Source organism: Corvus moneduloides, chromosome 3 (assembly GCF_009650955.1).
Source record: "Corvus moneduloides isolate bCorMon1 chromosome 3, bCorMon1.pri, whole genome shotgun sequence".
NCBI classification, from domain to species: domain Eukaryota; kingdom Metazoa; phylum Chordata; class Aves; order Passeriformes; family Corvidae; genus Corvus; species Corvus moneduloides.
This window is the reverse complement of record NC_045478.1, coordinates 103557091-103579369: the sequence shown is the minus strand read 5'-3', so window position 1 is coordinate 103579369 and position 22279 is coordinate 103557091. Positions and strand designations below refer to the sequence as shown.

Sequence of the window (22279 nt, the reverse complement as noted above, 5' to 3'; positions counted from 1 at the left end):
GACCACATTGTTCTGCTTTGCATATGCAGGAGAAAGCCTCTCACTTTTCTCTAGTGAGTTGATTTAAGAGAGAGGGGACACGTATTTTGTAGAAAGCAAATTAAAGGGGTTTTTGTTAATGATAAATGGCTGAGCTTAATTTAATTTACTACTGATTCCAAGGAAAGGAAAGAGAACCATGATGTCATGTCTTTTTAGCTCCATTCAAATGTTTCATCACCTCTTTTTCGGACTGAAATGACTCATGAAATCATAGACACTACACATGGCAAAGACTTTTAAGTTCATCTTGTCCATCTGTCTGTCACCACCATGTTCTTATTCAGAATGGTAAACAAGAAAACTACTTTAGAGACAGACACTCTTAAAGAGTGGGGCATACTAAAAAATTCTTTACTCATTTTTGTACATCACCCTGGGTCTGAAAGCAGAGCCCATGAAGTCAATGTGATTGAATTCAATGCCACATAGCACCGACTAAGGCTTACATCACTTCTTACAACTGCTCTGTCATGTGTTGTTTGCTGATTTCCTTTTACATTTAGTGGGTTACTTTTCAGAGCTAATGGCTTTCATGACTCACTGTGAACAATAAAGCCCTAGAGAATCCCTAATGGGTGACATCTCTGGCTGGGCACATCAGGTTGAAGGGTAAAAAATACAGCTGCTGGAAAGAAAGATCTGCTGGAAATCCAGAGCATGAAAGGCAGGCTGTAGAACAAAAGCTGGTGGAAGAGAAAGGGTCTGTTATCACACCCTTTTACAGAATCTGGCATACTCCAACCGTGATACCGCTAAGGAAAGGCTGAGGGACACACATCAGTGACTTCTCAGGAGCTGCAGTCACATACAAGCCAGCCATCCTCTCTGCCTCTCCTTGCACATTCATTACTGCTGTTGTGACGTCTCTGCTGTCACTGCTGACTGAAAACCCTGCGTGCTCTGGCTGTCCTGAGAGCACTTCTGTCAGAGCTGGTAGTGTGGCTTTGCATGAGCAAACACCAGCACCTACGCTGCTGGACAGCTACTTTTTCAACTTGTTTTATGGCACACGTGTTCTCTAGCATCGTGAGAACTCACTGGAAATCGTTATCCACAGGGCAACACGTGAAAACCCAATCCATCTCCGGTGCCACGTGCCTGCTCAGCTCCCAGGAGCACTTTCACTGTGGCCTCAGCAGCTCGTGGGCATGGGCTAAATCCTCCCCGCTGGAGTAGAAGGGACTGGGACAGCTGCTTCCCCTCCACATGGATTCCCTGACTTCCCTGATTAGCTGTCTGTGACAGGGATCTCTGGGAGAGCTCGCTGCCTCTGAGCCCCTGCAAGGAAGGATCATTAGCATGCAGCCTGTCTACCTGTGCAAAATGATATCTCTATACCTGCCAGCAATGGATAACCATATCAACACCCAGTTGGACTCCATTTATATGGCTCTCAGGAGGCAAATCTCTCTTGAGATGAAATTATGTGCCACTGATCATTTCAGCTGCCAGGGCTGCTCATTAGTTCACAAAATAGTTTTTTTTCCCTAGTGAAACATCTTCAAACAGCATCTTTCACAGCCATTGAATCTGCTTCCTTGAGTGTCAGGATATATGTGGAAGGGGCATTTTTGTACAGTTAGGAGCAGGGATCTCATTTCTGGTGCAAAATCCCAGCTAGGAATAAAGGTCTTGAGGTATTAAACCCATTTTGTCATGGCCTCATTCTCACCCTTATCCTGACACTTCCTTTGGTCAACTAAAATTTCTTGAGTAAGTCTCCTTATATTTGGGATATATTGGTCTTGTATTGGGAATGCCCAGTACCCTTGGTCCCTTCCATTTGCTGTGCCCCCTCTTCATTCTTCTCTTATCTCTGCAAACAGAGACATGCCACCAAAAGCAATTATGGCCCCCCCCGGCTTTGACAGGGCTGATGGTGCTGGATCCCATGAGGGAGTATTACGTGGCTTTATGTTTGTGATTTATACAGACTGCACTGTATGGGTTTGCAGCCTCATCTGTGCACTTGCTGCTCTGCTGGGAGCTGTAAAGAAGAAAATCATGTAATAAAAAGCCTTCTGGTCCTGACGTAAAATTCAGCACAATACATCTCTGCCTGTGCCAAGTCTTCCTTCTTTCTCTTGCCTACACTTCTATTGTGTGGCACAGTTACCAGGCTCATTAAATTCAATGTCTGAAGGGCAGCTAAGGCTCCTCAATGCTGCAGAGCAGAGCTGGGAAAAAGGATGGAGAAGAGCTGAACAGGGGGAAATTCAGGAATGCTCTCCAAGCATGGGAAAGGCAGGGAGTATTTATATTCTTCTCCACACACACTTCAGGATGACTAAAACACCCTCAGTCCAGCGAGATGGGTTTGATTTCAGAAAAAGCTTTTGAGAAGTACAGAGGGTGAAATGCAATATCATTTTTCCTGGGCAGGGATGGACAAAAGGCTTCAATGAACAGCCAGGAATGGCTTTGCAGCTTTATAGACACAGATGAAGATCTCTACAAGCTTTTAATTACTTTTCCTTATGCCTGTTTGCTATGCACCAGAACTGATTTATTAACATGCCTCTTCTCTGTGACTAATTTCAGTGGGAAAAAAAAGCATAGTAATTTTTAATTTCGCACAGCAGCAATCAATCTCCTTCTTAAATTAGTTTACTGGCTACTTTGATATCTGGTGCATTTGCAGTCTTTTCCCAATGATCTTATTTACAGATCTTTGGGTTGGTAAGTACTGTCCTGTCCATGTCTCCTAGCCAGTTTTATTAGAAAACATAATGCCAGCGTTCTTCCAAGTCACAGAGGTAGGCAAATAGGCCTGAAAAGGAGCTCATTTCTTCAAAGACCAGAGAAGTGTTGGCAGCAAATACCTGGTGCCTCTTTTCTCCCACCATTAATTTCTCCTCCGGAGAAAAACAACAACAACTCATTTTTCAATCTAAGAAGTCTTTCCAAACTTCAGAAAGTTTCCTTAGGACCAAATTCCAGTTCTGACATTTCAGTGCTTTTCATGAAGAAATGGGAAAGAAGTGGGACTGATGATTAGAAATCACTTTGCAGCTCTGGAAACCCTGCATTATGAGATAAGAGGTCTCCATTTCCCATAAATGGGTGCATTTAAGGCTCTAGGATTTAATTTTCTACTTAAGGTCTATACTTTGTTTCTGAGTAATGGGACAGATCAAGACTCCAGGCTGGTTCCTTCTGAATTATTCTTGATATGCATGAAACATTGTATGCTTTCTTTGCTTTCAGGTATAATGTTCATTTTGCATGGTTTCTCACTTCTTCATGCAACCTTTGTGTCCTTCAACTGGTGAAGTGACATGAGATCTCTGTCACATTTGTATTGTGTTTGTGTTCACTTGGTCTGATGTCATGTTTCTCATATAATATTTTGGTGAATGTCCTAGATGGTGACCCTACTGCTTTTTTAGGATTGCAGAGATAAAGACTATTTTTAGAATGATATTTACTTATTTTGTGCTTTATTTATCCTATAATCTGAAAATAATAAGTAGTCTCCTCCCTCAGGAAGAAGACTTCCAAGGGTTTCTTAATACTCAGTAAACCTGAAATGAATATCTAAGAATAGTTACAAATCCATACTGAGAGGCTGTGCTGATACATTTCCAGCCATCAAAAAGGGTTTGACAGCTGGGCCAAAAGCAGAATGTTTCCTTTTTTTCCCCCCGCCTTGCAAGAAGAGAACTTAAACCCAGCAAACAACACCTTAATGAGAACACACAAGTCAGAGCAAAACAAAAGGAAACCCAAGTTTGCAGCTAAAGGACTCCATGTCTCCATACAGAATTGCTACCCTGGTTTTTATTTGTGTTCTTTAGTGGTGGTAGGAGTCTCTGCAGGAGCATCCTGGAGCTTCCTGGCCGTGGAGCATCCTGGTGGAGCTGCCTTTGAGCCACACTACAACAGAGAACTGGAACCAAAATATTTCCCTTTCCTCAGAACAGTTTTACACATCCTCAAGAAAATTTTTACAGGGAGCTGTCCTGTTCTGTCAAATGTCATAATACAGGCAAACAAACATAAAACACATGGAGAACGAATTCCCAGCCAGGCCCTGCCAGTTGTTTCTGTAAATCTCAGGTTCTGCCTTGCAGGTTTACTGGTGAAGAAAGGGCTGTGAAAAATTCCCCCTGGGTTCTGTATTCCTGGGATGCTGGGGCTCTGTGTCTGTCAGCTGACAGCTATTTCCTTCATTGAAACTTACCCACTTAGAGCAGGAGCACTTTTAGTCCATGCTCTGCCAGCAGTCACAGCTATTTTAATCACCCTCTTTTGCCAATTCTGGATCCTGCACATCATTTTGACATCCTCTTCAACCAGATCATGCAAGCAAACAGCTGCTTTCGGAGCACCCTGATCTGGAAGGTTGCTCCAAATTACAGAAGGCAGATCTGTATATTAATATTTAAGATCTGTCACTGACTGTGTCAGCCAGCCTGATGGTTCTGCTGAGATCTTCACTGCACAAAGGAATGAACAAAGTAACAAAACAAACAAAAGGGAACTGAGATCTCTAAATCGTTCTTTTTCCATGGCAACCTTCCTTGAAGACTAGAAGTCTGTTTAGGGGAAATAGCTTCGTGTACTTTCCCAGCCTTTTTACACTTCCCAGGGTATGTTTCCCACTGATGAAGACTTCAAGTGTCCATTCTTTGATGTTATGCTAGCTCATTTTTCCAGCCTCAGACCTGCTGAGGAACAGCAGCACTGCCGGCAGTGATCTCCAGCTTTTTTGGATCCCAAAGAGTGGTCTCTCCTCCAAGCCTGGCAGCATTAGAGATGAGATTTCCAAGGATTCATAGCAAGATATATGTAGTGAGAATACTGTAGTCAATGCCTACTTTGGTACCAACAAAGCAGTGTGAACACTGGATTTTGTTTCATAAAATGGAGCCACAGAAACAAACATGTCTGGAGGTATTCTGTCCTTGGACCACCTCAGGTCTGTCCCACCGAGGTCTGTAACATCAGCTACAAATGCGAAGTCTGTCTTCCTGTCCTCTTCCTCAAACTTCTTGCTATTTTTTTGTTATCCCTCAAGGATATCCTACTTTTGCAGTCCCTCAGAAGGGACCACAATGGCGAATTCTAGGATTTTTTTTGAGCCATACTTTTCCAGACCTCTTAAAAGAGTTGGTGCACATTGGTCCTGCCTCTCCCTTTATGTGCTGTGGGAGGATGTCCTCATGTCTGTGTTCATGCGAGGAACTTGGGAAACTGTGTATGCCACTGCACACTAAGGGCATGGACAAACTCCAGTGCAGGTTAGGCTGGTGCTTTACCACATCTGTATCCTCTCCCAGCTGTAGTTATGCTTCATCCCCAAGTGTCCTTGCTCTGAAGAGCTTCATTTGCGCTCATTCCTGGTGAAATCCCAACCACAGGAAGAGCAGGTCACCCAGGATCAAGGCTGGGTCTGGGGGGACCCAAAGCTGTCCTTGGCCCTGCTGTGTCACCTGAGATCTTGCTTTGCCCCTGAGCTTGCACTCTCCTATGATGGATGCAAAGGGCTGATCACATTCTTTGAAGCAAGACCCCTGACAAGGTGTGAAAGTGTTCTTGCAGTTGCTGAGTGGCAGGTGGGGAGGAGAGCTGGTGCAGGCACTGCGAGGTGCCTCGGATCTGGCTGCTGCTGCTACCTGTGTGTCTTTCTAGCAGAACAGCGTTGCTAAGTTCCCCATGCAGCCCTGGGAGCGTGTCATTCTCTGTGTGAGTGGGTGTAAAAAAGCTGTTGCAGAAAGTTTCAGAAGAAGCTTAGCAGTGAGAAGAGCTGCAGCTCAGGCCCGTTTGCAAAACACGAGAGCCACCTCCGCTCCGCACGGGGATCAGCTGACACTGGCAGGAACAGTGCCACTTCTTCAAGTACTCTTGCAATTTTTTCAGTTCTTCACAAAAATTATTTGGCTCAAAACACAGGTCAATTAATCAGGATCAAGGCAAGGGCAGGATAGTACACCTGCCAGTGGCCCCTGGTGCTGCTGAGAAAGGCTCCGTGCTGGAATTCTCATGGGTTTGGGAAGGCTGCTGTAGAGCAGGGTGGAAGTCCAAGCTGACCAAGTTCTCAATGCTTTTCTGAATCAAAGCCCCCTTGCCAGCCCACTCTGTGTTATGAAGACCTTCCCATTCTGATGGATTTCCCAAGAGATTTTTGAGTAAAACATACAAATGACAATAAATTTCAAATTCCGGAGAAGTTAAAGGCTGCTAAAGATTGCTGTTTGAGTTCTCCAACTATTTATTCTTGACTCTTCATTGCAGCAGAGCCTCTTATCTTTCTCCTTATCATCCGTTTTCCTGTTCCCAGTGCTCTTTGGCATGTTGCCTAGTACTGAGCTGGAGAAGGAAGTTTCAATCTGCAGTCCTGGAGAGACAGCACAGAGAAGAGAGGAAGCACCACAGCCAGCCCGCTCTGGAGCCCCACACAGAACTTTGGTGCACACTGCTGGCAATCTGTCCTGCTGCCCAGGGCTGCCAAAGTCACCAACAGTTGTGGCTGTTCCACACCACCTCCCAGAGATGTCAGGAGGCCTTCTGGCTTCAAAACCTCCTGTTTCCTGGAACTCCACTCCTTCCTCATCATCCAAATGTCTCTGGACATTTGAAGGCCCTCTTTCTGGCTAGTGCTTGCCTGTGGGACATATTTGCTGACACTCCCTGAAACGGCGTCATCAAGTAGATACTTTTCTTCAGCCCCCAGCATGCAGATACCACAGAGCACGTCTTAAATCTGTCTCAGCAGCAGGTTTTAAATGTCACAGAGACATTTGCTGAAGGAGTCAGGCACAGAGCCCTGCAGTACCACTGCCATCAGAAGTGGTGGAGCTGTGCCCTGGGAGAGTGATCTCCTATCTCTGCACATTTTACTTATGATGTTGCTGATGGCACGAGGAACCACGAGGTTACTCTGAATGAGCAGGAATAACTCTACTTATACAACAAGGAAATACCTCCTCCAGCAGCAGACAGCTTTTCTGTAGAGGGAGATAGAAATATAAGTACAAGTGTAGTATAGCTTGACCTTAGAGTGTTTTTGGGGTTGGCATCCTTGCCACTCAGAGAACCTCCTCTCTGAACTGAAAGGCAACAGAGGGCCTCAGAGCACACTGTAATAACATTTTCATCCTGTCCCAAAAAGTATTGGGGCCTTCTGCTGTTTTCCAGTGGAAAAGAGAACTGTGGACAGCTAACTTTGTGTCACTAGGATGCTCTTGATAATGTCTGTATCTCTTTTACTGCCACCAGTAGTCTTTTACTTTACTATCTCTTTTACTTGTCCAGGAAAAGGGTCCCTATTTTCCTAGGAGCTCTACGAATCAAAGACCTTGGAAATACTAAGAAAAATGCTTGAGCCCCTCCCTGAGTATAAGTGAGACACAGAGAGGGAGAAGAAGGCGACAATGGGAAAGTGCTGGTCACCAAGGCAGACAGTTGTTTTAGGCCTCTGGCAGAGTAGCTGCCATGAAGTCATTAAGCACTGAGCAAATAATTAAAACTGTTGTTCATGAATATTTCAGTGGAATATTTTTGGAGAGGATGTATTTCAGTCATGAAACATGTATTAGCCCAGTGAGGCGGAGACATGACAGGGAAAGAGAAAAGGTGAAGGAGAAGTGAACAAGCAAACTCTGAAACAATTAATTATCAAATCCTTTTCTACTTGCATGACTTCCTGCTGAAATCTCCTGATGGAGAAATGCAACAGTTACATCAGATCAAGACAGGTTTTGGACCTCACTGAGTAACTCTCCTTTTGTAGCTCCATTGTGGAATATACTTAAGCATCCACACTGTTTATATCTTCGCATCCAGACTCTCACCTTGCTTGACTTGCTACCACCTGTGGATGGAGCCCACCATATTCTGTAGCCTTTTGTGTAAAACTGCAACTGAGTGAATCAGATGGGTGAGGTTAGAATGGCTCTGAACAACTTCTGAGAAATTGGTCCACAGAGGCAGACCAGATTTTCCTTCACTACTCGGCTCTTACTTAGGAACCCACACAGGAGGCAGATTTTAAAACCAGCTTGGCATTGACTGCCCCTTCCATCTGTTCCCAGCTAGCTGAGGTCTTGGGAAAACCCTGGCACAAGCAAATCCAAATATGTATCCTGTGAGCTGTCAGATGCCAAGGCACAGTGGTGCCTAACCTTCCCCAGGCTGAGGTGAAGCCCATGAGTTGTATACTTTCAGCATCTCAGCTGATAGACAGAATTTTGCTGTGGTGGTGTGGCATGTGATTCCTGTCAGGAAAAGTGACATCCTGTATTTAATAGGGAACAAGAGTCTTCATCTGGGTTTCTCAGGGAAAGCAAAAGCAAACTTGCAGCACTCCTCTTCCTGCCTGTATGTGGTGGAGTGGTCTTGGACATGAGACAGTCCAAATAAAGGGACTTACATGTGGCAGGAGATTTCCTTCCCAGATGCTGCCATAGTGCCAGATGCCCAGGGTAGTACACCCTGCTCCCCATACCTTAAAAGAGAGGGACTGGATAGCAAGAAGCAAAGTCCTTTCAGTATGAGGAGGGGGGCCTGCCCTGATTCCTGAGGTTTGCATTTGACAGGCTGAGTCCTCTGTTCAACCAGGCCATCCTGCTGATGCTTGTATCCCTCTTCACACAGCGCACCATATGGATCGGCTGCTCCCGCAGGGAATGTGTTTGTGCAGACAGGGACACAGACAAACAGCCTTTCACACAGGGAGCTGCAGCAGCTGCTGCTCAGGCTTGACCCACCTGCTGCTAGACAAGCCAATGGGCTGGAGAGCAGAGCTTTTGATTCCTGTGATTCACTTCTTTTGGCATAAATAGCCAGGCCAGTTAAACCACAGATGAGGAGACACTTCCTCTATGTACACAAAAGAAAGAGAGGGAAAGAGAAAAGAAACAGACTTCATGTTTTTGTTTGTATACACTGGAAACATTTTATATTAAAAAACTTGAGCAGGTTGTTGATGACTACTGAGAGGCATGAAGAAACATCCTTGTTAGCAATCTCTGCTCTCCCTGTTGGGCAATGAGGACTTATGTTTGTGTGCTAATGGGTTTCCACCGAGGAAAAACCCTGCTTCTGTGGAGCATTTTGTTAAACGGAGAAGAGGCCCCTGGGATGGCCTCTTTCTTCCACCAGCTATTATCAAAGCAGCAAATATTCTGACTTGGGGCCCTGGGGAGCAAAAATGAAGTGGTCCCAGAATGCCAACATAGGAAGTGCTGCAGCACTACTTCATCCTACTCCTTTCTCTTAGTGCAGCAATAGGAGATTCAGGGAGCAAGGCTGCCTCGTGAAAACAGTATCATGAGGTGGTTATTGCTGAGATGCTGGACAAAAAAAGCACCAGTTAGAGAATCCTTGGAGATCCATGCCTCAAGGCAGTTTACTTTTTTCCTGAGGTCAAGAATAGAAGCTGACTCAGTCATGATGGAGGCACATTAACAGGATGTTCTTGAAATCATGGAACTTAAACAGGCAGCTGAGTGCTACAAGACCTGCAGGGCTCCCTCATTTACTCTTTTTCTTGTTGCCCTGCAGTTGTGGGGTCTTGCTGGTCTCCCTGTGGTACAGGCAGACAGACTGTTGGGAGAAAGCTGTTCTTTGTACTTGGGCAGGTGACTTCACTGTTCAGCAGCATCGTTTCTGGAGAACTGCCCTGATTTATCACCAGCTTTCTGCCCTGCTCACTGTGCAGTGGAAGGATGGGCAAAGCCTTTCTGGCTGCCTCTTGGTGCTGCTGGGCTCCTTGCAGCTGCACCCCTGACTGTCTTCTGCACACCTACAACTCAGCTCTTCCACGGGGGAAGAGATAAATCTCCTTGAATGACACCCACACATGTGCAAACCCTGCCCGCTGAAACCCAGCAGCGCTTGGCTCTAAGGGCTGCAGTTGCAGGAGGGAGGGCTTTTGTTTACAAGAGATTAGGGGCTGGTATCTGCTGACTGCACTGGGATGTGTTTCTGCTGGAGAACATGGAGTTCTTGTCTTGCAGTTGCTGAGTCATAGAAAAGGCAGAGCAGTAATTTCAGGGTGCTAACAGCTTAACACAAGGTTAGACCTTCCATTTCCATGCCAACGGGGTGGTGACGCATAGCAATTAATTGCTCCAGGTCAGCTGGTGAACTTTTCCCATTGTGAAAAATGGGATCTTGTTGAGTCTTCCTATACCAAGCACAGAGTTGAATCCAGAGATTCCAGAACATGTGCTCCAGTTTCTTCAGCCGGTGCTACTGGCACTGGTAGATGCTACTGGGTGTCTGGGTAAGATGCATGTCTTACAGAGCATTTTTTTCTCCCAATTCTTTCTTTGCTCATCCAGTGATGGTTTTGGAGACCAGGCAGGAAGGATGCCAGATATTTTCTTTGTACTGCAGTGATCACACTAAGTAATGCAATTATGAGGTCTGCCCCACAGAATGAGCATCCTGGCCAGGAATAATTTCCTTAGTGTCTCCCTTCTCAGCTCTGTGTTTTCCAAAGTACATCCTCAAGTCTGGAGTCAGCAGCAGAGACAAAATACCCCCTAGGCTCAGAACATCTCTTCCCAGGAGTTTATTCACATAAACCTCCCAGCCTCAACAAGAGGAGTTGATTCCTCAGTAGGATCACATTTATGCGGAAGAAACATGGGTTGACTACTGAAAAGCAATTAAAAATTGAATGCTTAATGACCCAAATAGGAACTTATGCACCAAACTTTTGTTGATTTTTTAAGATTTTGTGTGCATATATATACATATATAATTTCAGAAAAGAGTTTATTTGAGAAATTTATTGTATCAGAAGGTGTTCAAAAGTGTTTTGGAAATATTTTGTCATCCCGTATCAATACATTTTCAAGCAGAACAAAACAAATGCCTTTTTTCAACTGGAAAGAAGCTTTCCGCCTGCAAGGTTTAGTTAATGTATATATATACATAAAAACACTCAGAAAAGCTCAAAAGCAGCAAGAAATAGTTCAAAATTATGTGTTAAAACTGCTAAAATAATTTCCATAATTAAAAAATAATTCTGATGGCATACATTTGTGTTCAACGTATTTTTTACAGTGTTTTCTGCTCTTGGTCAGAAAGAAGGGAAAATTTTCATCTCAGTCCTTTGCCTTTATCTCTGATTAATCTTCAATAGAGTTAGATTTAAAAAAAAATATTAAAAGATCTTCCCCTTCTTCTTTTCTTCTCCTCTGGAACTTTTAAAACTTTCCTTCTGTGTTTTTACCTTCTGGAATGTCACAGTTGTATTTTTAATGCAATTAAATTAATTGGCAAAATCCAGACATTTTGTTTTATTTGGGAAGGAGGTGTTAATCATTTTAATCAGGAGAGAAAGGGAACACATTAAATTTTTTAAATAAAAAAAAGCAAACACCGAAGTGCCTGCAAGAAAGAGCTGATTTTGTCCAAGGTTGTTTTCTGTCACTGCTCAGAGGGAATCCCAGAGCTTTGAGACACCTGAAACACAGATTTCCTGACACTCAGCTGGGTTTGCTGCTGTTGTCTGGCTGGGAGCCAAAGTCAGGAGGCAGGAAAATGCTGACTCTGAGAGCAGGCAGATGCTGCTCCTGTCGTGGAATGGCTGTGGATATGGAGAGAAGGAACTGAAGCTCCTGGAGTTCTGCTTATTTTTGTGGACTGGGCTTTGTGGTGCCAAGCTTGGCCCTTCCTACTTGCCCTGGGGACTTCAGACCACCAGGAGTTTTCTGGAGTTGAGTTTAGGGCTTCCTGCTATTTATCTGTCTCCTCTCTACCATCATCTATCTTCAGTGTTTCCTACTGTGTCAAATGTATCCTTCTAACACCAGATCCAGATTAACTGAGTCACTTTCTTCTTGACACACATCAGCAAACCTCCTTGCGCCTTTTCAAAACCAAAGTCTTTCCTTGCAGGGAAGAAGAGCCTTGTTCATACCCTGCAAGGTGATGTATTGCAGAGCTGACTTATTTGAAAAGCTCAGTGCAAACTGATTTGCATCTTGAAGTGATGCAATTAAACTGGTAAATATTCTGTATAGACACTTTCTGTATCCTAGTGACCCTGTGATCTAGTTAGATTTCCTTCTGATTGATGTTAAAATAAAAGTTTAGTGGAATCCAAATACCTTGCAGAAGCCTGAGTTTGCTGAAGCCTCTGCCTTTCCCTGCAGGATTTTTCGGGTGAGAAGTGTGTAAAAGACACAGATCTCTCTCTAGAGGATCTTGCAGGCTCAGAAACAATGATTTTGAGCCCCATTCTGTAGCCACTTTGAAAAAATCATGAATTCTTCCATTGTATTCAAAGGAGATTTTGGTCTCAGACCTTTGGAGAAAGTTTCCAGCTTTTCCTGGTGGTGTGATCCAGTGGGTGAGAGATGCCCCTGCTCGAGTTAATGTGCAAATAAGACCATATGCCAAAGTCAATAATACAGATTTTAATTAATAGTAAATGTGAGGTAGAGAGATAGAAAGAAATAGATAGATAGATAGATAGATAGATAGATAGATAGATAGATAGAAAGAAAGAAATGATGAGGGGGTGAGAGAGATCAAGCAGAAGATAATCACCACCTGTCAATCCAGAAGCATCCCGTTGATCCTTCTTCACCCTTCTTGGTGGTGGGGGGGCCCCAGAGAGTTGTTTTTCTGGGGGTTCCACCTTTATACAGTTCAAGTTCTGTGTATCTATGGAGCACAGATGCCATTCCCAGAATTTCAGGTGATAAGTGTATCAGCAGTTGCTTCTTTTCCAACATCATGCCACAGTGGGAACTTCTGTCTTAATCAGATACGTCCTCAGGCCTGGAATTAGCACCTTTCTGTGACAAATTTCTGTGCTTATTTCAAGTTGCCACTGTGGTGACTTACCTTATGGCAAGTTCTTTCTGTGGCCTTGACAGCGTTTGGAGACAGGGAACTGTATTATGTCCTTACACCTGGCCGCAGGGAAATCGAAGGCAGCCTGCTAATGTTAATTCAGACAGGACTCTAAGTGGGATATATCCCTGCTGAAGTTGTTTGCCTGGCAAGAGTGCTGCAGGATCATCAGGCTCGTAATTATCCGGTGTTCTGTCCAGTTATAAAGCAAATTGACTGAACATTCTGGCCTAGTGAAGAGATGGTTAAAACACTCACAGCCTGTGGCCCTCCTTGCCCGTAGCATTTTTTTCTGATGGATTAAATGTGCTGGGAGCCCAGGAACAACTTTTTCTCAGTCTTTGTTTGTCAGGCATTTTTCTCATATCCCACTCAACACAATCCATGGAGTATGACTATTGTTCCCTGTTAATCCCCCCTCTGGTCTTGAAGCTCCTTGTGCCTGCCTGGTAAAGCCAGTTGAATCACTTATGCTCTGTCTCCAGGAGAGAGGGAGAAGAAAGGATTAAGTTTTAAAGAAAACAAAAATGTAATGCAAGGAAAAAATAAAGATTTGGGGGGGTTTTTTCCCCATTGTTGGGGTTTTTTTGTGGGCTTTGAGAAAGTAGAGGGATGGAAAAGGGAAAAAGGCTTTCCTATGAAGGAGATAATCTTCATCATTCGATCTTTGGTGACTCTTTTGAAAAGCTGAGTTCATTCAAGGTAAACAGAAAGGGAGGTGATTAAGTTACCTCACATTCACTGTCAGGCGCTGCAGAGTCCACAGTGCCTGGTAACTTCTTACCCTGTTAGTTAACACACCAAATTACAAAATGTTTCTCAGGAAATAGCTCAGGCCGTGTCTCCTTCCTAGAAAAATGAAACCACATCGGTGGGGACCAGAGGAATTGCAGACTTTGCAGGCTGGTCTGGCCAATGGTACTCCCAGGAACAACCCTCCAGGGACAGTTCCATATAAGTGGCGTGGTACTCACCACTTATGTTGGGAAGAAAACAAACTCTCCTAAGGAAACCAGGTTCTGCCAATAACAGGTCAGAAAGTACTGTTCTGAAAGTTCTCAACACATGAAATTGGGAGTAAATAAGCAGTGTGACACAGATTACACTTTGGGAAATCATGGGTGGTTGCAACACCAAAAAAAGTAGCTGGAAAAGCTATTGTGATCAACAAATGAGTGAATCTTACTTCGAGTTCTTAGTCTTGTCTCCAAAGTCATTAATATAGTAGGGGACTCTATAATTCCCAGAGTTCTAGTTTCAGCTCAGGAGGGACCCCTGTGGTTGAGAAAATTGATGAACTAATTCTCTGATCAAATCTCTTCCTGTCAGGAGGAGAAACCACAGATGCTTTTAAAACTGCGCCTGTTGTCTTTACCTTGTTCTTCCCCAAAATGTGGCTCAGAAGGGAGAAACCCCCATCATTCTTGTCTGTTCCAAGGGTGGGAGGTGAGGATTGAGGACTGAAATCTTCTCTGGCAGCACTGAGCAGCATCCTCCACCCTTTCCCTGTGCTGTGTGACTCATGCTGGAGGGAAGAGACATTGTTATGAATGTAAAGTACACACTGACATGGTCTTCCTCTCATCACAAATGAGGAAGAGGACCAGACACAGATAGAAGGAACCACAGAAAAAAAAAAAAAAGACAGGGCTGGTTCCCTCTCATTTGGTACTGTGGACAGTGTGCAGAGAGGAGCAGTAGGTTTGGATTTGGACAAAGAATCTGCTCTCTACGCCAACCTTATACAGCAAGTTAGAGGTAGAAAGAGATGAATGCAGCTTTTCCCAGAGCCTCCCTCTGGCAGTGCCTTCAACAGAGCCCTAACAAAGTCATTGCAGGATACTAAAAGCCCTGCTTTTCCTTGTGAAACGGAGAGGAGAATTTCTCCAGGCATATTTGTGTATAAGCAGATTGTGAATAACACCTTGCACAACTTCATACAACAGTAAGGACTTGTAAGTCTCTGAATCTGTATGTGTAAACCAGGCTTCCCCACCTGTCATCTTTCCCAAATTTTCTTCTCTTTCATCACAAAACATCTGCTTGAGGTCTAGAAGCAAAGTGGAAGGGCAAAATCATCTTCTTTACCATAAACATCCAAATTCCTGTATATGCCAGGAAAAGAGAAATGCCTTTGTATCTCAGGCTGAGGTCTCATTCTCTCCAGTGCAATCAAATGAACAGCTGTTGCTGTGGAGCTTGTCTAAAAACAACTCTCTGCATTCTGCTCATTCAGGTCTTTTATGCCTGCTGTTCCCAGTATTGTGCTCTTTTTCCAAGTGTTGAATTTTCACTCGGACATTTATAGTTTTATCTCTACTCAAAGACACAATCAAAGGCCACAGGCAACGCCAGCCAGGGGCTGAATCATGTCTTTGCCTATGCCATATTTTCAAATTCCAGCAGAATACTTTGATACCAAAATGATCCAATGGCTGAAACCCTGGTTTTACGAAAGTTGAACGTGCAAAAGAGAGAGACTCCTGCTGGTCTTCATTTACACCCTCATCTTCCCATTCACACTCTCTTCTCTTGAACCTTTCATGGATTTCCAGGGGTAAATATCATTCCCGGTATATCTCCTTCTACCAACACAGCATCATTTAATTTGGTGGCAGTAGAAGTACCATTTCTCAGGCCACTGCTTTTCACCTGCTGCATCACTGTTCAGGAGCTTGGCAGGAAATTGTAAAGGCTGGAAGTTAACATGATATTGCAGGGGAAAGAAGGGGATGCTCACAATGCAGGAAATGCCACTTGAAAGGCTGGATGAAGAAAGGTCAGATTAAACTACAGAGGGACTTAAACTGTTTGGACCTGTTTGGAAGTACCTGCATTTCAGGTGACACCTGCTCCCCATTGTTTCCTCGGTAACTTCCAGACAGAGAATGTCTGTTTGAGACTCATGTCCATTCCCTGGGCCATCCTTCCAGCAGAAATTACAGAAACATCTGGAAGAGCTCTTTACCACCACATTATGGCCACTTTCTATTGTACCGTGGGCATGATGGAATTTTCAAATGCCTGTCAGAGCAAAGAACATTTTGCCCTTTATTTAGTTCATCATTTTTGCCTGTGGAGCTGTTTGGTCAGACTGCATAGTCCCTTTGATGTTCTTTTCATGACTGAAAACTATTCTGCCATGTCCCAATGCCTGTGCTGGGTGTCTGTCAGCCCTATGCTTTCTCCAGCTGACTGGCAGCTCCCTGCTGTCATTGTCAAGGTCCAGAGCCAGATCCTGACTTCACCCTTTACCCATCCATGTCTTTAGCAAAGACACTGGAGTCTTTCCTCATCATCAGTGGAAATAAGTGGTGTAAGCCTGAAGATAGAATTATTGCCCAAAAACTGGAGATCAGCAGACGTACAAGTTAGGCAAGCTCAAAAGAGGAGACAGATTTTGACTAGAGGAAAGATAGAAGATACGGGAGCAGAAGCATTGTCTTTATGAGTTACTCCTCATTCTGTGGCCTTTTTTTTTTGCATGTCACTCGAAGAACCAAAACTCAGGATCTGGCCAGTGGCTGCAAGGAACCTGTGCATCCTGGAGTTTCTGGCTGTTCTCACAAAGTGAAAAGAAATCCTTTCATCACTTGACCAAAGGGGTCAGGATAATCTCTTCTCCTCCTGCATGGAGCCAATCCTGCTCTCCAGCCTTGGGGAGATGAGGCAGGATTAATAATTGTGATCAATGTGTTTCTTGTTTCCAGATACTGTGTACCAGAAGGTATTTTGAGAGTATGATATATGAGTCACTGTGGGATGCAGCAGAACATTTTAGCCTTGCAGCTTGGACGTACATTATTCATCTTCTCTCGGCCTATGAAACATGCAGCCCAGAGACACCCTGAACATGGTCTGCAGAAGCTCAACTTGAACCTCCAGGGAAGTTCTTTGAAAGTGTTCCTAGAAAAGATATTCATTTTTTTTAGATAAACAAAAGGAGATAATCCTTCCAGATCTCCTTACCCTTTCTTCCCCTACCCTTCCTCAATTTTCTGGCTTACTTCCAAAGCCTCTAAGGAGAAGATTGATTAGCGGCTGGTATTTGCTAAAATCCCTGTTTTCAGCCTCGTAGCACCCAGCCTTCATCACAGCCTGTGCCCCCTGCTCCATCCAAAGGCTGCATTAAATTGTTGTATCCATCATCTGGCTGCCAGCCACAGCCTTGCCAGGGAAGGGAAGAAGTGAGTGGACAGACGTATTATAAAACTCCACAGATAACACAATTCTGGTCAGGAAGAACACTAACTTTTGCAGCAACTTTCAGGCACATTAGAAAAGATTGAGATACTTGTTCTTGAGACAAGTAGCTTGAAGAGGCTGTAGTACCTTAAGCTCTTGTTAGTATGGCATTTGGATCTTCATTCTTGCACCAGTCCTGGCTGCCCTATCCTCTGAAACAGATGTTGCTGAAAAATCTATGGAAAAGCTGGTGTATCAGGGTGTGATTTGGCTCTCTGATCTACACAAGACATTTCTTGGCCTCATGGATTTTGCCAGAGCACAGACATCTCTCATGGAAAACTCAGCAGGATGTCATTTCTTCATGTCAGGTATGAAATGGACTGGGTCGAGTAGTTGGATTGGTCCCAAAACCAAGGGACTTTATCAAGGTGATCAAAACTACCAAAGAGCCTGGTCCTTGTTAAAAACAAGAAAATCAAGAAAAACCGTTTATTATTTGTTAGATGCTAAACTATTACATTTGGCCTCAATTGCATTTTGTTTGGTAAGTATTTTCAGATCCTTTTAGCTTAAACCTGCAGAAATGCTGTAATTTTCATATGATGTTGAGTAATAATGTGAGGGTTTTGCTAATTAGGAAATAGCATCAAAGAATTTTCCTATTACTAAGCAAATTCTTTCAGACTACTCTTTCAGGGATGAAAGCTGGTTTCAGTGTGGATGTTCCTCCATCTCAGTGGAAATCTTTCTGACTGGAGTAAAGGAGAACTGTAAGATTGTCTTTTGCATGTGCCTGTTCCAATGCAGTCTACAGTTAAAATTCCATATTGGAGAGATTTAATTTTCCTAAATCACAAAATATGCCTTAAGTTAAGAAGAGAAAATGCACTCAGATTAGGTAACTTGTTGGAAACTAGAATTTCTGTGAAGGCATGGGTGTGTTCCCCAAGCAAAATCACTCTATATTGTAATGTCTGGAGCTGCATAATTCAAAAACTTCATGGCAGCACATGACTAACACAAGATGTCTGGTTTTGTCTGGGTGAACATTTTAACAGCTGGATTTTCACCATAGGTCCAATCCTTTCACAAAGGTCAGGGCTGTCCTCAAAGAGTTCATCAAGGAAAAAAAGCCTGTTCTTTTTGAGCAGGTTTGTTGCTGCACTGAAGATCCTATCAGGAAAAAGGCTACTTGTATTTGAAAAATCAGCCTTCTGAATCCTTTTGTGTCTTTCATCTCATTATTTTTGGTAAATCCAACCTCTTCTATTGAAGCAATCAAGATATACTGTCAAGTTTTCAGATTATTTGACATTTTGACTAATGGTTTCTTTTCCCTCTGACTTCCCATCTATTTTTAGGTGAAGAAATGCTGGTTTAAAACTCTACAAAGTTTCACTTAAAAGAGGTCAACCCAAATGTTGCAGATTTTTCCATTGCATAAAGTGACGTTTGAGAAATGCCGGTTTGAAAATGTTCTATAATTTTTAAACTTTCACTCTGTTTTGGCAGGTTGAACCTGTCTGCCTCAGTTTATCCAAAAGCTCTGTTATCTTCATTGCTGTTCACTTACCTCAGTCCAATTTCAGTAAAAAGGAGCCTTCCAGATCAAGACTGTTTCTGTGCTGGGCAGCAGGTGCACGAGGAAAGTCTCTGAGGGGAGCTGAAGGACCAGCTCTTTCTAAAGCTTTCTCTGCTTTCCTTGCCAACACTTTTTAAGAGGCCCTAACATGATCCCCAAAGGCCCTGGCATTTTTTTGAAAAGGGATCTTCTTTTGAGTCTTTGGAGGCTCCAGACAAGAAGATCATGAGATCTTTGGTTACCCTGCTGAGAGGCTTTGCAAAGTGAGTAGGATGGCTTGCTCACCTAACCCAAAGGACATGACAGCAGGTGTGTAAACCTGTGTTGTTTCTATCTTGCTGTTTTGAAACAGTTCCCTCCAGCCTGCAGCCTTTCCTGTATTGTTTGGTATTGCTTCTGCCTGAAATATTCATAAAGCATTATGCTTAAAAAATTAGGTTGATGAATAAGAAGGGACAGTTCTCCTAATAAAGTCATTGACAGAAAGGCCAAAGCTTTTTTTTTTTTTTTTAATCTGTGTGGAAGCTTGTCATTTGGCTGCTACAAATTTGTCTGAGTAGGGGAAAAAAAAAGAAGAAGAAAAAAAAAAAGAGTAGTAGATGGCACTGAAGAAGAAAGTGTCCCAGCAAATCGATCATTTGTGCAGACATACAATTAAAGCATTGAGGATTCCTCACTCGTTGTAGTGACGGAACAAAGACTGTCTCAGAACTTAGGGAGCTCATTTCCTTGTACAAGACTTGTCCTGTAGGTGACAGATCTCTGACTGCCTGCGGAGTGTCCCTGCTTCACCTCATTTGACAGAAAAAGTGTCTGATTGCCAACCAGTTTAACCTGTCATGTCGCAGGACCCTGTTGCAGCCAAGAAATTAGCATCACATCTTTATTTCCAGGTGAAACAAATAAATATATGGCATTGTTGTTGTTGTTGTATCTCTTGCAGACAAACAAAGCAGTAGCCAAGGGGGATTTCCACCACGCAAGCTCCAGCTCCCGGCGAGCTCTCTTCCTGGCCGTCCTGTCCATCACAATTGGAACTGGCATCTACGTCGGGGTAGCCGTGGCTCTTATTGCCTACCTGTCAAAAAACAACCATCTATGAGCCTCAGGAAAGGGGGAAGAACCAGCCAACCCGGCTCCTGCACTGCAGAAGTCCCCAGCACATCAGACTGCGTGGTTTTCCAAAAAGAGACAAACACTTTCTGGGGGCAGGTACAGGATGAGATGGGCTTGTGCATTGTTGTAGGGTGGGAAGTTGGCAGGGCTGGGGGAAGTTCCACCATTTGTGATGCACAAGTCTTGCTTATCTTCATCAACCCCTGTACAAAAAAGGGAAAGAAAGAGCAAAAGAGAGACAAAGAATGAAAAAAAGAAAAAAATACAAGGAAGGAAGATGGGGGATGTGTGGAGAAGGGTGTTTTGCCTTTGCCTTCTTTTCAATATGGTGTTTACAAGCATCTGGCAAACTGAGCTGTTCTCTTAATACCTTCTTGGTCACCTGAACTTTGCAGCCAGCATGAGTTTGTGCTTAATTTGCTTGTTAAGCACGGCACTGAGATCTGGGGAAGCATGAACAGTGACTGGTTCTCTGAAAGAGCAATATAAAAACAAGAGGAAGAACATGGCTTTTTTTGTCTTTGAAACGCAGGACTCATTTGCCTGAGAGTGAATCAGACACCTCAGCATAGAGTGGTAATGCCTACTCTTCCTGTTGGGGGTAGGTTTCCATGGAAGGAGAAAAGGAAATTAAAAACATTTTTCCTTCTTTTCCTTGTTTTTGCATTAAGGTGTGCCCCACAGGCCCACTCAGTGAAGAACAGCTGAGGTTACAACTGCATGACTCGGCTCCGCAGACAGAGTGCAATTTCGAAGTAACATGAGACCCGTTGTAAAATTAAATCCTCCATCCAGTCACATTGTGATAACAGCACTTTACTGTGGCATTATTGCTCATCTGGGCTGCTCCACCTTGCCGTGGAGACCTGCACAGCAGTCAGTGCAAGAAACCTGGGGAAAAATGCAAACTGAAATACTAATAAGTTTTTAATTAAAAAATCACGGTAAAGCATGGGAATTAACCAGAGAAAGGAATGCTTCATACATTTCTGGGGTCCTGCTCATACACAGACCAGTGAAGACCACTCAGATCAGAAGCTCACAGCTCAGCTGTGCATCAGGGACACAGCATAGCCAATGGAGAGACAAGGCTGTTCCCCAATAAGCAGAGCAGTGGTAAATTGTAGGGGAATTGAGCCTTGTCCTTACTTCACTGACTGAAATGATACATTTATTTTCTCCTTTACTTGCTCCCCACACTAAACTCTTTTTTTGTCTATCAGATTTCCCTGCACTCAACTATTTTTTTGTCTTACCATTTTGTCCCGTCCCAGGGTGTATCAGCATAGACATATATATGTAGCTACATATATATATATACACACAGAGGAGAAAACCAGTCAAATCAATGACCACTTTATTATTCAACTGCCTCATGTTTTACAAACGTGGTTTCTTTGAACAAGGATGTCATCAAAGACCTTTATTCCCAACTCTGTATTGTGTGTCATCTGTGCTCTGGGACAGTTTTTTCTCTTGTTTTGGGTTTCCATTACTTTGGTTTGAATTTGAATTCATTTGTTTTTGGGGGGGGAGAACAAACACATGCAATCCTATTTTTTTGGTAGCCATATCGTTTATTAAAACACATGGTATACAGCTACTGGTGCTTTGTGTGACGCTTTTTTTGGGGGTGGATGTGAAGCATTAGACTGAGTGAAACTTGCCTCAGTACACCCAGTCCAGCTACCTCGAGAGGTGCTTGTATGGACTATCTCATGCTGTCCCTGGACCCAAAAGCCCGTTGCATTCACTGACGGGTTTTTTGGCATTGAATTCATAGAACCAGAGAATTATTTCAGTGGGAAGGGAGCTTAAAAATCATTTAGATTTAACTCACCTGCCACAGACATGGATTCTATCCACATTGGCAAATTGTTGGGCTTCGAGCTAAGCCTGAAGACTGGCAGTGTACTCCTAGTCCCTTCTGCGTATTTATTATGCATTATTTGTGGGATATAGTCTTTCTCATAAAGCCTGAGCTGTGGAGTACATGATATTGAATAAAAAACCTCTAAATATTAATTTAAAGGGAAAGAAACTAGTATTTCCTAGCCTTAATTTGAAGTTAACCTGGAGTTCAAATAAATTGGAAAGCAAATACAGATATTGTAAGGTCATTAAGCAAGCCTAACAACAATGATAGTAATGTAATTTTAAAACCAGTCTTATGCTTGAGGACTCTGCCTTATGAACTTTGGTGATTGTGCTGGCTGAATATTGACCTGAGAGTCAAAAGCCAGCTCTGGAGCTAGAAGAAACTTTCCCACAAGGGCTGCCTTAAAAATACCATAGAGGCCCTTGCACCCAGCTTTAAAAGTAGCATCCCAAGCCTGAGGAGGTCAGCTTTCCATGTCCCCAGGAGTCCTCAGTGAACAGCAAACAGGAGCAGCAGCACTGTGTGAAAGACCTGCATAGCAAGAGCACTCCTGGAAGCATCACCTGGCTGGAAGTTGATGCTCTTGTGCTTCACTCCTGAAGCAACCCACAGCATGACATGGAGCTGGCACGTGGAACGGCAGTCCAGGGTGA

The 22279-nt window shown here is 43.6% G+C and overlaps 1 protein-coding gene across 3 annotated transcripts in view; it reads left to right on the top strand.

Annotated features, from left to right (window-relative positions):
- SYNDIG1 (synapse differentiation inducing 1) overlaps positions 1-21350 on the top strand; it is a 49088-nt gene extending 27738 nt beyond the window's left edge. For all 3 annotated transcript variants that reach the window (XM_032103087.1, XM_032103088.1, XM_032103089.1), the window contains exon 4: positions 19575-21350. In XM_032103087.1, coding sequence (XP_031958978.1) covers positions 19575-19733 — 159 coding nt within the window. In that variant the 3' untranslated portion in view covers positions 19734-21350. The remainder of the gene's footprint in view (positions 1-19574) is intronic.
- Positions 21351-22279: the final 929 nt, after the last annotated feature.